General features: G+C 46.9%; 1 protein-coding gene across 1 annotated transcript in view; it reads left to right on the plus strand.

The window, feature by feature from the left end:
* Window positions 1-17,193, plus strand: part of LOC141152679 (olfactory receptor 10AG1-like) — a 145,721-nt gene extending 128,528 nt beyond the window's left edge. The window contains exon 2 of the mRNA XM_073637238.1: window positions 16,225-17,193. Coding sequence (XP_073493339.1) covers window positions 16,225-17,193 — 969 coding nt within the window. The remainder of the gene's footprint in view (window positions 1-16,224) is intronic.
* The last annotated feature ends 858 nt before the right edge of the window (window positions 17,194-18,051 follow it).

Here is an 18,051-nt window from a genome sequence, read left to right on the forward strand (position 1 = left end):
TATTGCGGCCTGTGGGAGGGTTGCTGGCTGCATACTTGCGCTTGCATTCCAAGTAACAGAAAACTAAGCAGATGGTGGCCTCTATCATCATCATGGCCTCACCTCAGCACTATGAACCCTCCTGATGGAAAAGTCAGTGCCCACCGGAGGAGTCTCCAGTTCTCTGGTGGGCCCGTCCAACCCAGCCGAGAAGCAGCCCTGGCTAAGAAAAGTGCGTGGGAAGGTTCCCGGACACTTTATGGCTGCTTTTTTAATGTGGACTGGCTCTGTACCGTCCCTGGCCACATTCACCTGTCCAAATGTTTGGGATTAGGTGGTCCTTCCCAGTAAGTGCACTTTGGAGGGTAAGAGTAATGCTGTGGGACCCACGCTTGTGGAAGGCAGAGATGACACCGGGAGAAATAGTGGAGGCTGGGGACCGAGTATGGACACCCGGCCGCAACCACCATGAGGTTGTGGATAGCTTCCGCCTCCATGAGCCTAAAAGGCCACATTTCAAGTGCATGCAGCTGCCCAGAAATCTGTCAGTTTACTATTGCGGCATGTGGGTGTCTGGGTTTCTAGCTGGCTGCACACAACCTCCGATCCTCACAAGATCTCCTTCTCTCCTCTTCCCACAATCGCGTCCAAGATTTTTCCCATGCATCCCTTCTACTCTTGAACTGTGTACCCCAACATATCAGACTCTCGCCTACTGTTGAAACGTTTAAAAAGGAAGCTGAAGACCCACCTCTTCCAACAAGCTTACAACATGCAGTAACCCTCGCTCCACCATACTGCTGCACGACCAGCTGTACCCTCATCTACTGTATCCTCACCCATCCCTTATAGACTGTTTGTGCGGCTTCATGGGCAGGATCCTTTCTGCTCTTGTACTAGTCAGTGACTTTTTTTCACATGTAAAGCGCAATGGAATAAATGGCGCTAAAATAATAAATAATATTAATTATACTACTTCTACTCTGGGTGAACTGATAGCACTTTCCTGGTCGCTGCCCATAAATTGAGGGGCTTTGGCAGCTTTTGGTCCCGTTTGAAGGTGTTGTGTATACATTTGGCTTTGGCACTCATTGAATCAAATGGCGCTTGGCAATGTTCGGTGAATATTTGACAATTACATTGACGAATATAGCAAAAACGGTGATTGTAATCCGAAACAAATATTGAAATATTTGTTCATCTCTAATCATAAAAACCCTTAAAAAATTATGTGGGTGTTGCATCACGGTCTCCTTGGTGATATGGGGTGGAGGATGTGGAGAAGGAGGAGGGCGACATAAAATAGAACAATGCTGAAAGATATACCCATGTCTGGGGAGGGAAGGGGTGCATGGGAATAGACCCCCCAAAAAATAACCACTGGATTGAGTTTATGTTTGATGTTATCATTAGAGATGAGCGTTGTTCTACTCGAACTGTTCGCCAATCTCAAATTCGAGCTGTTTTGGGCGGTGTTAAAGCCGTTCGGCGAACACGAACAATTTGAGAAAAATTCGGCTGTTTGAGGTTATGTTCGATAACTGTTCGTGCACCAAAATCATAACTGGATTTTTTCTCAGTAATGACGAAAATTAATGTTAATACGCAGTTTGAGTGTACAGCGGGGTGGGGGGAGGGGCAGGGGATGGATCTCTGCAGGAACAATGAAGATCTCCATTTTTTTTTCTCTTTCCCGCATTTACAGTGGGGAGGTGCAATCTGTCAGCCTATCAGCAGTGCACACACGGAGCGAAGTGCTTTTTTTCACACAAGCAAGGGCATGTGTCATTGGCAGTGTATGTCACATGTCCTTGCCCTATAAGACCAAGCCATTTTCCCCGTCGCCACCATTTTCTCACTGCTGCAGCTGCGTGTTAGACGGCACCGCTGTTGCTGTGTGCGCTATACCTTGTTAATTTCAAGCCAATTTTCGCACAAATATACAGATAGCTTGGGAGTAGGGAATAGTTGTGATTGCAGTCCTTTTAAGGACTAGGTTACAGCATTTCCTACGACTTTTATCAGGGAGGTCTGTGCTCTTAAATAGATAGGTTGTGGGAGTAAAGACTAATTGTAATTGGAGTCCTTTTCAGGACTAGGTTACATGAGTTCCTATCAGTTTTTGCCAGGCAGGTCTGTGCCAGTGCTGTGCAAGTTTTTTTCACAGCATTTGGCTGAATCTAGCAAAGCTAATCCTTTTTGGCCTATTGCAGAGTGTGTTAGTCAGTGGAGTAGCCTATCTGTGTTGCAAGATATAACACCTGTGTATAGAATACCAATTTTTTTACTGCACCTAGTGAAGTAAAATCTTTTGGGCATAGCATCATTCTATTAGTCCATCTATACTAACCTCCATCAGGTTGCAAACTGAATATAATTTTTTTCTGCATCTAGCTCTGAAAAAATATTTGGGCTTCTAGCAGTGTGTGGGACTTGGTCTATTAGTCCATCTATACTGACCTCCATCAGGTTGCAAATTAAAAATAATTTTTTTCTTCATTTAGCTCTGAAAAAATATTTGGGCTTCTAGCAGTGTGTGGGACTTGTTCTATTAGTCCTTCTATACTGACCTCCAGCAGGTTGCAAATTGAATATAATTTTTTTCTGCATCTAGCTCTGAAAAAATAGTTGGGCTTCTAGCGGTGTGTGGGACTTGGTCTATTAGTCCATCTATACTGACCTCCATCAGGTTGCAAATTAAAAATAATTTTTTTCTGCATCTAGCTCTGAAAAAATATTTGGGCTTCTAGCAGTGTGTGGGACTTGGTCTATTAGTCCATCTATACTGACCTCCATCAGGTTGCAAATTAAAAATAATTTTTTTCTTCATTTAGCTCTGAAAAAATATTTGGGCTTCTAGCAGTGTGTGGGACTTGTTCTATTAGTCCTTCTATACTGACCTCCAGCAGGTTGCAAATTGAATATAATTTTTTTCTGCATCTAGCTCTGAAAAAATAGTTGGGCTTCTAGCGGTGTGTGGGACTTGGTCTATTAGTCCATCTATACTGACCTCCATCAGGTTGCAAATTAAAAATTATTTTTTTCTGCATCTATCTCTGAAAAAATATTTGGGCTTCTAGCAGTGTGTGGGACTTGGTCTATTAGTCCATCTATACTGACCTCCATCAGGTTGCAAATTAAAAATAATTTTTATCTGCATCTACAGTACCTCTGAAAAAATATTTGGGCTTCTAGCAGTGTGTGGGACTATTTGTATTAGTCCATCTATACTGACCTCCATCAGGTTGCAAATTCAAAATAATTTTTTTCTGCATCTAACCCAGCCAATAGTTTTGGCCTAATACCACAGATTGGCCACTCAGCTCTGCTCGGTTACCATCCATTGTTTTTTTGTGCAAACAACTCCAGAGTTGTGAATTAGTTAACCACCAAAATGAGTGGAAAAAGGCCTGCTGCTGGTGGAAAGGGGAATAGGCGTGTTGGGAAGGGGAAAAAATGTTGTGTCCGTGGGGTAGGTGTTAAAGCAACAGTAACATCTGCAGAAGAAAGACCATCTTCCAGCCAAACTAAAATGTCTACTTCTTTTAGCGGACAATGTGATAAGATCCCTTTCTTACGGCCACGCCAATCGCTACAAATTCCAGATGAGGCACAAAAACAGCAGGTGCTTCAACGGATATCAAGTGCTCCTTTAAGTGGGCTCTCCTCCACATCAACTTCAACATCACAAATACTCCAGTCCTCAAAGGTGTCACCCAAATCGCACTTGCTTCCTCACAGCTCCCAAATCTCCAGCTGCCCGTCTGAGTATGAGGTAGAACAGATGGTTGAGTCTGCAGAGCTGTTTACTCATACTATAGCCTGGGAATCAGAGGTCGACTCCAGCGCTTCTGTGAATCCAGACGAGGAAATGATCTGCACTGATGCCCAGAATCTTTATGAGTCGGATCCAGGACCAGACGCAGAAGGTTCTGACCATAATGTAGACCCTCATTCCCAAACTGTAACTCCTGTTGGTGGAGACAATGAGGAAGACGATGATATGACTCAAATACCTGATTGGAGCGACAACTTTCGTTTTTTGTCAGGACAGGAACAGGTTGGCTCTGAGGACGACGGGTGTGATAACGCACAGGGTGATGATGATGAGGTCGGAGATCCCACTTACTGTCAACCCACAGTCAGCCAAGAGATGAGGTCAGCAGAGGAGGTGGAGGAAGATGCTAGTGACGACGAGGTCAGGTTGCGCCTTCCTGGACAGAGACGTAGTACTGGAAGCACGTCAACAACTGCATCCTCAAACACAACTCTGCCTCTCACCACAAGTCGTGGTGGCTCTTCAGGTCGCATGGGTGCTAAGCCTTGCATAGCCTGGGCATTTTTTCAGATCGATAAAGATGACCCAACTCGTGTTATCTGTAACATTTGTCAGCAAAAGCTAAGTAGAGGCCAAAAAATACATAGTTTGAGTACTTCATGCATGAACCGGCACATGGACATGAAGCATAAGTTGCAGTGGGAAGCTCAGTGTGCTACAATGCGGCCTAGCCGGCCGGGCCAATCACCGTCTGCCATATCTTGTGCATCCGCGGCCTCTTCATTCTCTGTGACTGGGGGGACAGCAGTCACACCTGTTTTGGGGCGCAGACCTGCCACCTCTTTACCCGCAACAGCCAGCGTGATTGGCAGGTCATCATTTTCTTTGGAGGTGGTAACACCAGCTGGTGTTGAGCGCTGTCCGACATCGATAGCATCACCTTTGGATCAAGGCAACCTAACATGTCCGCCTGCATCTTCCTCACAGACCGGCAGTTTGCCGGGGACACCCTTATCAACCCCGTCTAAGCACAATAGCCAGCCCTCGGTCCCTCAGATGTGGACAAGTAAAAGACCATTTCCTCCTAGCCATGAGAAAGCTAAGAGGTTGAATTTCACCATCTGCAAGCTCTTGGCTACAGAAATGCTGCCTTTCCGCCTGGTGGACACAGAGGATTTTCGAGACCTTATGTCCGTCGCAGTGCCCCAGTACCAGATGCCCAGTCGGCACTACTTCTCAAAGAAAGGTGTGCCTGCGCTCCACCAGCATGTCGCACACAACATCACCGCTTCTTTGAGAAACTCTGTGTGTGACAGGGTGCATTTCACCACAGACACTTGGACGAGTAGGCATGGACAGAAGCGTTACATGTCGCTGACTGGGCACTGGGTAACTATGGTGACAGCAGGACAAGGGGCTGCTGTCCAAGTCTTGCCGTCCCCACGAGTTGTGCGTCAATCCTCTTTATGTCAAAGTTCCTCCACTGCTTCTGCCTCCTCAACCTCCTCTCGGTCTTCCACCTGCACCCAAAGCCTGTCTGGTCATGCCACAAGCTTTCTAACTGCGCAGAAGGGATCCTGCACACCTCCTTACTATGCTGGCAATAGGGCTCAACGTCATCAGGCGGTTTTTACATTGAAATGTCTGGGAAATGTGAGTCACACAGCTGAGGAGTTGTGGTCAGCTCTGGAGAACCAATTTCATGAATGGTTGTCTCCACTGGACCTGAAACCAGGGAAGGCCGTGTGCGACAATGCTGCAAACCTGGGTGCGGCCCTTCGCCGGGGCAATGTCACACACGTGCCTTGTATGGCTCACGTGTTGAACCTGGTTGTCCAGCAATTTTTAGCCCACTATCCCAGACTAGATGGCCTTCTGCAGAGGGCACGGTCGCTGTGTGCTCACTTCCGCCGTTCGCATCCCGCAGCTCAGCGACTTACATCTCTACAGAAGTCGTTGGGCCTGCCACTTCACCGGCTAAAATGCAATGTGCCTACCCGGTGGAATTCAACTCTGCACATGTTGCAGCGACTGTGGCAGCACCGACAAGCCCTGGTGCAATACGTTCTGACGTATAGCCTGGGCCAACGAGATTCAGAGGTGGGGCAAATCACGCTGGAGGAGTGGTCTCAGATCAGGGACCTATGAACCCTTCTGCACAGTTTTGAAATGGCGACGAAGATGTTTAGTGCTGACGATGCCATTATCAGCATGACTATTCCGGTGATTTACATGCTGGAGCACATGTTAAACAGAATTTGGAGTCAGGTGGTGGCACAAGAGGAGGTGGAGGAAGTAGAGGAGGAGGAGTTGTATGCGGAAGGGCTAACATCTGCAAGGTCCAGACGGTCGGCAGCACCAAGGCGGCAGGCATGTGAGGGTGGGGGAGATGGTTTTACCAGGGCGCATGGTAGCAGCCAAACTAGTGAGGAAGGTGCAGGAGCCCAGGAAGAAGTGGAGGACGAACTGATGGAAGACTCATCAGATGAGGGAGACCTTGATCACATTTCTGTTGTGCGAGGTTGGGGGGAGAGGACAGAGGAAGGAAGCATGATTGTTACCTCGCCACCAACACAACAGGGACTTGGTGCTCCTGGATGCGCAACACACATGAGTGCCTTCTTGCTGCACTACCTGCAACATGACCCTCGAATTGTGAGAATTAGAAATAATCCTGACTACTGGGTTGCCACACTGTTAGATCCCCGGTACAAAAGTAAATTTGCAGAAATTATTCCTGCCATAGAAAGGGATGCACGCATGCAGGAGTATCAGCAGAGACTGTTGCAGAATCTTACATGTGCTTTTCCACAAAATACCAGTGGTGCACGTAGTGAATCTCACAGTTCCAACTTGCCAACCGTGGGACCGTCAAGTGTTCAGCACTCAAACCGTAACAGAACCACAGTATCTGCTGGTAACATCAATTTTGCGGAATCATTTCACCACTTTTTTAGCCCATCCTTTGCAAGGCCACAGGAGACAAGAAGTCTGACACATAGTCAACGCCTAGAGACGATGGTACAGGAGTATCTCCAAGTAAACATTGAAGCCACGACTGTGTCACTGGACCCTTGCTCTTTTTGGGCTTCCAATCTGGATAAATGGCCGGAGCTAGCCACTTACGCCTTGGAGATCTTGTCATGCCCCGCAGCCAGCGTTCTGTCTGAACGTGTGTTCAGCGCTGCTGGTGGTGTGCTGACAGATAAGCGCACGCGGCTCTCCACTGATAATGTAGACAGACTCACGTTCATAAAGATGAACAAATCATGGATCCGAAACGACTTTTCTACCCCTGTGTCATCCTGGGGAGAGTAAAAGCTTGATGATTGGTTAAAATCACCCTACAAACCGTTTTAAGCTTTCAAATTACTAATCATGTTTATCTGTATCTTGGCTGGAAAATAATTTGGGCTTTGTAGCAGTGTGCAGCACTGATTCTATTAGGCCATCTATACTAAAGCTTCACCAGATTTAAAATTAAAAATAATTTTTAGCTGCATCTAGCCCGGAAAATAATTTTGGGGCTCCGAGATGCGCAAGGCACATAAGTGCCTTCTTGCTGCACTACCTGCAGCATGACCCTCATATTGTCAGAATTCGAAGTAATCATGACTACTGGGTTGCCACACTCTTAGATCCCCCAAACTTTTCGATCAACCTTTTCATTTTAATAAAGACCAAAAAAATGGTCATTTTTGAAATTATAAGCATTAGCAGGTTGTTAGAAACTGAAATCAAACAGTTTTCAACTCAAAACTTTATTCTAGGTGATGTTACATTTTCACATAGGACCCCTTGTTCGAAAGGAGCTTCTGAACTCTCTCGTCCATTGAATTTGTCAGGTTTTGGATGGTTTCTGCTTCAATTGTTTTGCATGAGGACAGAATACCCTCCCAGAGCTGTTGCTTAGATGTGAACTGCCTCCCGCCATCATAGACACTCCTTTTAATGATGCTCCAAAGGTTCTGAATGGGGTAGAGGTCAGGGGAGCATGGGGGTCACACCATAAGTTTGTCCCCTTTTATGCCCATATCAGCCAGATGCAGATGTTTTATGTGCAGCATGAGATGGTGCATTATCATGCAGAAAAATGATCTTGCTGTGAAATACACGGTTCTTCTTCTTGAACCATGGCAGGAAGTGCTGTTTGAGAAAATCCATATACATTATGGAGTTCATCTTTAGCGCCTTCAGGGATCCTAAAGGGGCCGACAATCTCTCTCCCCATGATTCCAGCCCAAAACATTACTCCACCTCCTCCTTGTTGGCGCTGTAGCCGTGTTTGCGTGGGGTGTCCATCAACCAGCCATCCTCCACTCCATCCATCTGGACCATCGAGCGCTGCACGGCACTCATCCGTGAACAAAACAGTTTTGAAATCAGTCTTCATGTAATGTTTGGCCCACTGGAGCCGTTTCTGCTTGTGTGAAGTGGATAGAGGAGGTCGACAGGATGGCGCATGCACAGCTGCAAACCTCTGAAGGACCCTGCATCTTGTTGTTCGGGGGACGTTGGAGGCACAAGCAGCTTCAAAAACTTGTCTGCTGCTATGACAAGGCTTTTTTGCCGCTGCTCTTTCAACCTGATGTAATTGCCTGTAGGAAAGAGTCCTCAATTTGCCCTTATCAGCACGCACACGTGTGTACTGTGAATCAGCTACATACTTCTTGATTGCCAAGACACTTCATCCTGATCATCGCACAATGTTGATTGTAGTCATGCCTTGACCTAAACACTCCACAATTTGTTGCTTCTCAGCAGCCGACACATCCTTTTTCTTTCCCATTTTGGCAGAAAATGTAGGCTGCTTAATAATGTGAGAGAGCCTTCTTAAGTAGTCTTGCCTTTCATTGGACACACCTGCCAAACTAATTAGCACAGGTGTCTGCAATTGCTTACAGTGATATAAAGAGCCCTGACACACATCACCATCAATGAGTTTAACTGACAAACAAACAAATTCTTCCCTTATCACTCCTAAACACTTTTTGTATAATAATTTGGAACGCAGTGTACATGTGCTTTTCCACAAAACACCAGTGGTTCACGTAGTGAATCTTACAGTTCTAACTTGCCAACCGTGGTCTGTATGGAGTTGTTCAATAAAGGGCCCAAAATTAAGATAACATAGATGGGAGAGGTCTCTATGAATAGGAATTCCTAAGTATTTGATACCCTGTGAAGGCCAGGCAAAGGGAAAGTTGGACTGGATGGAATCCTATATGGATTTGGGGAGGGAGACATCGAGGGCCTCAGACTTCGCTGCATTGATTTTAAAATTTTACCATGTAACAAAGTGATCTATTTCAGCCATAACAGCATGGATGGATATATGTGATTGAGTGATATATACTAGGACATCATCAGCAAATAGAGAGCACTTGTACTCGGTGCCTCCCACCTCAATCCACCTAATATTGGGGTTATGGCGAATTGATGAGAGCAGGTGCTCCGTCACTAGGATGTATAAGAGAGGGGACAGAGGACATCACTGCCTTGTCCCATTGGTGATTGTGAAAGGTGATGAAAATGTTCTGACGCACCCCCTGGGCCTTGGGACACCCGGAGCCGGACCCTTTTTGGTGGATGCTGATGGTTGTAGTCTTCGTGGCGGCGACCCAGTTCCGTGGCTCAGGGCGGTCAAACCAGTGGCGGAACTATTTATGTGGTTTTGATGTTTAAATGTCCGACTACGCCACCCGTGGATTGCGGTCAGAGTGAACCGCCGCTACAGGGCAGACCACTGAGGCTGGTGTTGTGGGTGCAGCAGAGCGTAGCATAACTCCCCAGGGGAGGAGTATAGCCTCAGGGCAGTGTATGCGGAGGATGGGGGTGATGGTGCAGGGCAGCAGCAGTAACGACACGGAGTCAGTGATGCAGTTCAGGGCCTTTACTCACAGTTCTTATTATCCAGACCACGTCTGCAGGTAACGGCTGCCCACGTCGTACTGTGCTCACCAGGTGAGGGGCTCAGACAACTCCCAGATAACTTTGGAGCACTTCACAGGACCCCCTTTGTGTGTCCTTTGTCTGGCCTTTCTTACCAACACTTCTGTCCGGCTGCCTCGGGCCTCCTCTTGGTAAACTTGGCGCCAGTTTCCCTGACCCTATGTGGTGCCTTCCTAGCGGGTGTAGCGAGGGGCTGCGCCACATAAAATGTCAGAGCCTCCGGTTTCTAGCTGAGGGTCGTTTCCTGCCTCCACTAGTTCGGGGACCGGTCTCCCCCTTTGGCCTGACCCCTCCACGCAGGTGGATTCGGGCGTGCGGTGGCGACTCGCCCGTCCGCACCCCTGGGATCCCTTCATTCCTCGTTCCTGGAGCCTTCTCCGCTCCTCTTCCTTCCTTCTCCCTCTTCCAGGCCTGGGCCTCTGTTACTAGGCCCGCCTCCGGAGCAGAGCTCATGCAGAGCCCCTGCTCCCTGCCACTTCTGCTCAGACTTCTCTGCACTGAACTAAGATGGTGCCCACCTTTTATACTCCCTTCTCAATGCACCCAGGAACTGCTTCCACCCTGCTCCTGCACTACAGGGTTCCCCTTCCTCAGTGTTCCCTCCCCCCACTCCAGCCAGGGACAGGGACTGTCGTGCCCATCTCAGGGGCATATTGGTCGCCCTGCCCCACGGCAATGTGGTGTAATGCATGCAGGTGTCGGGTCCTGATCCACACTCCATCCTTACCTGAGAGTGAGATATCACACCTCTGGGTGAGGTGCAATACGTCTGTAGCAACCGAGCCCTCAGGGTGCTATAGTTCCATTTATCTTCAGCCTAGGTGACGTATTGCGATACAGGGCCGTGATTTTGGCTATAAAAGGGTCCCCTAGACCCCTACCCCAAGCTTTTTAAGAGAATCATATATGGCGTGCCAGGAGACTCTATGGAATGCTTTCTCAGCATCCAACGAGAGTATCTAATTACAAATTTTTAACTGCATCTAGCCCAGGAAATACTTTGTGCCTAGTAGCAGTGTCTGCTAGTGAGCGGATTATCCCGGCTGTTAAGCAAGCTGCACCACCTGTAATTTAGACACTTAATTTTTTCAAAGGAAATGCTTCGGGACCATGGGATACTTAGTGAAGAGCATCAGGAGGCACCCCAAGGCATAGGGGCTGGGACTGGCAGTAGGATGCCTTGCGGTGGACAGCCGAGCTCGATCCTTATAAAAGCTTTTTAACTGCAGCAGCTTTAGTGGACGCTACTGGAGCTGGAATTACCGCGGCTGCTGGCATGAGACTTGCCCTCCAATAGATCCTTGTAAATGGATTTAAAGTGTATTCATTCAAATTAGAGAGACAATTTAAAAAGCTTAGAGCTGCCTCCACCACAGGGGGGCTCGCTCGACCCACCAGCGGACAGGCACCAGTATTGGGAGAGGGGGGCTGGCCGTCAGGGTTCACCGCGGCTCTGGCACAAACCCGGCGACACGGAGGTGGCACGGGCAGGAGCGGACTGGCCATGTCGGCTTCTCACTTTTTGGATTTTAGAAGGGCATGACATGCCTATATCTGTGTCTCCCCCTCCTTTTACTCCTCCACCTCTTTTATTTTCGCATGACTATATGTACTTGTCACTTTTCCATGTGTTAGTTATGTCTTCTGAGCAGTTTGTCAGCTTTTGGACACCTTTGAAGGTGTTTTCTATGTGTTTCTATGTGTTTTTGTTTGCCTGCCATTGGTTTTAACGGTGTTCGAAGGTGTTCGACGAACAGTTCGACGAACAGTTCGGCGAACATACGGGTGTTCAACGAACCGAACCGAACTCGAACACTACGGGGGTGGCTCAACACTAGTTATCATCTGGTGGTGTTGAGAAGTCTGGCCCAATTCAGCCCTTGTTCATTTTTATAAGAGTCAGCCTGTCAGCATTTTCAGTTGACAGTCGGAGGTGCCTATCAGTTTTATCAGTTATAATGCCCCCGGAGGCACTAAAAAATATCTCTGACAAAGCGCTAGCGGCCAGGACCTCCAAGACGTAGAAAAAGAGTTTATGCCACGTGTCCAGCTTGCATCTTTCAAAAACTTTTCCCTCCTTGTCAGAGTTCCCCATGTATCAGGGCCTGGGCGCTGGGAGGGTCTGAGAAAACTGTCCCAGACCTTTGACAGCGTTCTCCTGCATCTTCCGCATCTGGTTTGTGTCTTCCTTGCTTGTACTCCTTGATTGTCAGATGAACTTTCAGACTGTGACCTCTGTCGCCAGCATTGTCAGATGGGAATTTTTTTTTGTTGTAATTCTTCAACAAGAGCCTAAACTTAATATCTCCAAAAATGAACTCCTTCGGTTTCCTCCCGCTTCTAACCTACTTATACCTGACTTTGCAATTTCGTTTAGGTGCTCTCACCATAACTCCCACTCGGCACGCCTGCTATCTTGTCATATTTGACACACAACTTTACTTTATTCAATGTGGAAAATCACTCACTCGCTCATATCACCTGCATCTTAAAAACTTCTCCAGAAGTTGACCTTTTCTCACTTTAATACTGCAAAAACTCTTACTGTCGCTCTTCATTAGTGCAACTCTCTTCTAATCAGTCTCCCTCTAAACAAACTGCCTCCTCTCCAATTCCTTCTGAATGCAGCAGCCAGGGTTGTATTTTTATCAAGCCGCTTCACCGATGCCTTTACCCTCTGCCAGTCATTGCACGGGTTAGGTTAAACAATCACTTTAGAATACAAACTCATCTCTCTCACCCACCAAGCTGTCCACAGTTCTGCACCAGCCTATATCTCTTCCCTAATTTCAGAGTATCACCCGTTCTGTGCTCTCCATTCTGCAACTGATCTAAGACAGACATCCGCCTTAATCAGAGCCTCACACCTCCATCTCCAAGAATTCTCTCATGCCGTGCCAGTTTTCTGTACTGCCCAAAATGCTTGCAACACGATGCTCATGGTAAACGCAGGGGAACATAAAGTCGGCCATGTGTGCAAGACTGCCAACAGCCAAGACTTCCCTGTTCTCACCAAGAGTATGACTGTCTATGTTCTCTTCCTCCTCCTCCTCATTATCACCCAATCCGCGTTGAGATGAGATGAGGCTGGGCTGGGTAGCATCACAATGTATAGTTCCTTGCTCCGTCTGCATTGCCTCCTCTTTAATTATGAGTAGCGAGCATTTCAGTAGACAGAGAAGAGGGATGGTGACACTATTTATGGCGTCATTGCCTCTAACCATCTTAGTGGAGTCCTCAAAGTTTTGGAGTAGGGCACAGATGTCAGACATCCATGCCCACTTATCAGCTCTTATGTGCAGAGGCTGCCCTGAATGCCGATGGACCTGTTGAAGCTGGTACTCAACAACTATTCTCTGCTGCTCAAAATCATTCCAAACATCTGCAATGTTGATTTCCAATGCGTAGTCACATCACACACCAGTCAGTGAGCTGGAAGCTGCAAACGCTGCTGAAGCCCTGCCAAGGCAGCGGAAGCTGTAGCTAACTTTCTGAAATGGGCACACATGCGGCGTACTTTCACAAGCAGCTCTGGCAGATCCGTGTAGATTTTGAGAAATTGCAGAACCACTAAGTTGAGCACATGGGCCAGGCATGATACATGTGCGAGCTTGCTTAGCTTCAGAGTCGACACCAGGTTCTCTGACAGAGCTTTCAACAACTTTGCAACGGTTTGCAGTTTGTCGCCAAAGCATACAATCCTGCTTATTGTTATTGGCACACACAAAGTTTAAGTAAATAATCTGGAATATGTCCTGAAAAAATGAATCAAGTGATGGAAATGGAGGCTGCAGAGGAGGAGGAGGAGGTGATGCAGGAGCTGTAGAATGTAGGGGTAACCCTGACTGACCCAGGGCCCGCAATCTGTGTTGGAAAGACGTGTTCCGTCCCAGGGTCCCTCTGGATCCCGACTTCCACAATATTACACCAGTGGAATGCGTCAGTGAGATGAACCGTCCCTGGCCACATTCACTTGTCCACATGTTTGTGGTTAGACGGTCCTTCCCACTTAAGCGCACTGGGGAGGGCACAGGTAATGTTCTGGGACCCACGCTTGTGGAAGGCGGAGACGATACCGGGAGAAATAGTGGGACTGAGTATGGACATCCGGCTGCTGCTGCCGGCATGAGGTTGTGGAAAACTTCCACCTCCATGAGCCTAATAGGTAACATTTCAAGTGCAAGCAGTCCAGAAATGTGGCAATTTTAGTATTGCGGCCTGCGGGTGGGTGGGTGGCTGGCTGCATACTTGTGATTGCATTCCAAGGACTGTGGTAGGGAGAACCGAACGCTGCAAAGGGACAAGGATGTGGATGGTCATGGTTGCAAGTCTGCAAGGACAGGTGCAGGGCGGGAGGCATCTTCGCATGCACCATTGACAGGGGATTGTTGTGCACGCACACAACAGCAGAAGAGGCAGTGGTGTCACCCGCAGACACTGTTTCTGTACCTTGGTGTTCGGCCCAGCTAGTCAGGTGCTTTTCTGTCATATGTCTGAGCATGCTGGTGATGGTCAGGCTGGTAGATTTGGTGCTCTTGCTGATGCTGGCCTGGCAGATGTTGCAAATGGCCTTTTTGGGGTATCTAAACAGTCTTTAAAAAAGAACCAGATTCGGGAAGACCTAACAGTTGTACTGGCAACTTCTGTCGTGCTGGTGTTTCAGAAAGCGGTTGCCCACCTTGTATCTGTGGCCACCACACTGCTTGTTCCTGCCTGTTGTGGTGCTATGCCTCCCTCCCCCTGTGTGCTGTTGTACTCGCTCTGAAAGTCAGGTTGGGTCAGTGACTTCATCATCCATCGTTTCGTCTTCCACTTCCGAACCCTGGTCCTCCTGACTTTATATCCATTGTGTCTCATCATTATCCACCTCTTGCAACAATAATTGCACTTTCCCACCATCACTATCGGGTGACCATGGCTGCTCAAATTGCTGTATGCAATCTTCTGTTGCCCTGCTCGAAGCTGGCAGGTCAAGAGGCCCAAATCTATTGATGGAAAAGTGAGCAACTCTTGGGGTAACCCTGGACTCTAATCTCTCCTTCAAACCACACATCCAAGCTCTTTCCACTTCCGAGAGGACCGAGCGAGAGGCCAGAAACTGTAAATGGAAAGATGAGCAAAACAGCTCTTCAGAGTGTCCAAGTGTGAGATCAGTTGTCTCAGGGCACTCGGAATGGTGGGAGGAAGGAGGATCAGGGTGAGGAAGATGCCGACTCCAAGTAAAAAAAATCTCCTGGATCTTCCCATTCCTCATCCACGAATCTACAAAAATACTAGTGCATGCACTTATCATCTCCCTTCGCGATGACAGCAACCTCCTGCTCTGTGGCCTGTCTTCTAACACTCTTGCATTCTTCCAATCTATTCTAAACTCTGTTGCCTGACTAATCCTCCCGTCCTCTCGCTATTCCCTGGCCTCTCCTCTCTGTCAATCCCTTCACTGGCTCCCCATTACCCAGAGACTCCAGTTCAAAACCCTAACCTTGGAATGCAAAGCCATCCACAACCTGTCTCCTCCATACATCTGTGACCTAGTCTCCTGGTACTTATCTGCAAGCAACTTCCGATCCTCACAGGATCTCCTTCTCTACTCCCCTCTTATCTCCTCTTCCCACAATCGCATACAAGATTTCTCCCGTGCATCTCCCCTTCTCTGGAACTCTTTACCCCACCATTTTTGACTCTCGCCTTCTGTTGAAACCTTTAAAAGTAAGCTTAAGACCCACCTCTTGCGACATGCGTACAACCTTCAGTAACCCTCGCTTCACCATACCACTGCAAGACCAGCTCCATCCTCACCTACTGTATCCTCACCCATGCTTTGCAGACTGAGCCTTCGCAGGCAGGGTCCTCCCCTCTCCTCTGTGACAGGAAGGTAGTTCGACATGATGTGGGTGTTTGTTGTGCTCCCTCCGGTGGCACAGTTTCATCTTGCCCACGGCCTCACTATCACCATCACCATAACGTCAACTTCCCCGTCCCTTGACACCCCTTGCCCATTTTAAAGGGAGTTTAAAATTTGTCACATTGCCAAAAATGTCTATTATTGCCACAGTAATATAGGATCACGTCTGATGAGTTGACCACAGTTTTAGGCAGTGCCCTGGGAGTCAGAGAAGCTTCCTGGGGTCTTCCCCATGCTGTTCCCATGTCTTTTCAGCACTGTATGCATGTGTCACACACCACATGGCCAGATAAGGTTGTAAAATGTTAAAATGATATTTCCCTGTGAATGCATTTGTCTTGGTTGAAAGCAATACAAAAGTGCAAAAATACATCAAAAAGGCTACTTGTGAACATAGCCCAAGGTGTGGAGGAGTTAATAAATCTGAATTTCCTTTGTAAATTAAAAGTGTCATACCTTTCACAACTTTAATGATACAATATAAACTTCCAAAACTTGAAAGAAACTTCCAGAGTTTCTTGTGTTTTTCAAACAATTTTCAAGTTGAGACAACTCCTTCAAATGTACACTACGTTGCGTAGGTTTACTAATATTTTTCTCACTTTTATAGGGATTGGTATCTTACAGAATCCATGACTTCAATAAGACCACAGTAGCGGAATTCATACTTCTGGCTTTTTCCGAATTGCAACATCTACAAATTTTTCTTTTTCTATTTGTCCTATTTGCATTCATATCCTGTGTTGTGGGGAACAGCGTCATACTGGTCTTAGTAGGATATGAGCTTACACTTCATACGCCAATGTATTTTTTTATTAGCAACTTTGCACTTTTGGAAATCATATTTGTATCAATCACCGTTCCTAAACTCTTAGCTAATTTAATAGTAGCTAGCAAGAAGATACCAATTATTGGATGCTTTGCCCAGATGTATGCTTTTAATTCTTTGGGAGTAGCAGAATGTTATCTTCTTGTAGTTATGGCTTTTGATCGGGATTTAGCCATTAACAAACCTTTGCATTATTCCACAATAATGAACAAAGCTTTTTGTATCAAGCTTGCAGTTGCCCCATGGATTATTGGATGTGGGATTGCTGCCATACCTACAATATTTACAGTTGAACTTGATTTTTGTGGACCCAATGAAATCAACCATTTCTTCTGTGATTTGGCTCCTTTACAGAATCTAGCATGTTCTAATCCTATAGTCAGCAACGTTGTTACAAGTTCAGTAGCTATTTTTGCAACTGCTCTTCCATTCCTTATAATTTTAGGATTCTATATCCACATCATTGCTCTTATCTGGAAAATTAAAAGCACTAAAGGAAAACAGAAAGCCTTCTCCACCTGTTCATCCCACCTCATTGTCGCCAGCTTGTTCTACGGCTCTGCCATTATCGTATACCTTAGACCTAAAGGCAATCAACATGACAAATTTCTTGCCCTCATATACACTGTAATTATCCCATTCTTAAATCCCTTTATTTATACCTTAAGGAACAAGGATGTCAAAGCAGCTCTAAGAAAATCGAAATTACTAAGAATCCTTGATCAAATTAGGTTAGCCTCATTTGCCTAAACCAATGTAGAAGGAAGAAAGCGGGAAAAATAAAGACAATCAAATGTTACAAAAAGGTGTATTTTGATTCCTCGTACAATTATATTACTATGTCTATACGAGTTAATAGCTCGACCCCAAAAAACTTTGGAGACACAGGGGTCTCCCGTGGGCAGAATACTACTCAGACAGCACAGAGTGAGGGTAAAACAGTTTGGCAATACTTTATTAAACCACCAGACAATAACACATAGAACAGTCCCAGAAAAATACCCAAGATGGTGCAAATTTACAGAGTCTCATCCTTCCTCTGACTCGCCGGTATTAGAGAATCTTCCAGAGCTGACTACACCCACCAGTGGCACCCTGCTTTTGGCGGCCACCCACAGAGATGAGGTTACGACAAGCTTAGAAAGCTGACGGTCCATTCAGGCACGTGTCCAAAAGTCTCCATGGAGCCAAGCGATCAGATTATTCCAACCTGGCTTCTCTGAATGTTTCCATGAGACCAGTTGACCGGCAGGTCAAAATCCTGGCTTCCTTAAAAGTCTCCATAGGGCCAGGTGACCAGATGGTCCCAACCTGGCTTCTCCGAAATTAACCATGGGTTTCAGGTGACCCAACTCGGCTACCCCAAACATCTCCATGAGACTAGGTGACCGGAATGTCCCAAACTGGTTTCCCCAAGGGTATCCCTGGGGTCAGGTGACCGGAATGTCACAATCCTAGCTTCCCCAAATGTATCCATTGGTTCAGTGATATACAATGGAATAGATCTGTGTTATTCCAGCTGGGGCCATAGTCGCCTATGCTGACACCCTGTAGAGTCAAATCTGTGTCCCTTTTGATGGAGCCATATGTCCTGGCTGCTGTTCTGAA

The sequence above is a fragment of the Phyllobates terribilis genome, unplaced genomic scaffold, assembly GCF_046119375.1.
Source record: "Phyllobates terribilis strain yellow unplaced genomic scaffold, ASM4611937v1 Scaffold_6__1_contigs__length_29720123, whole genome shotgun sequence".
Lineage (NCBI taxonomy): Eukaryota > Metazoa > Chordata > Amphibia > Anura > Dendrobatidae > Phyllobates > Phyllobates terribilis.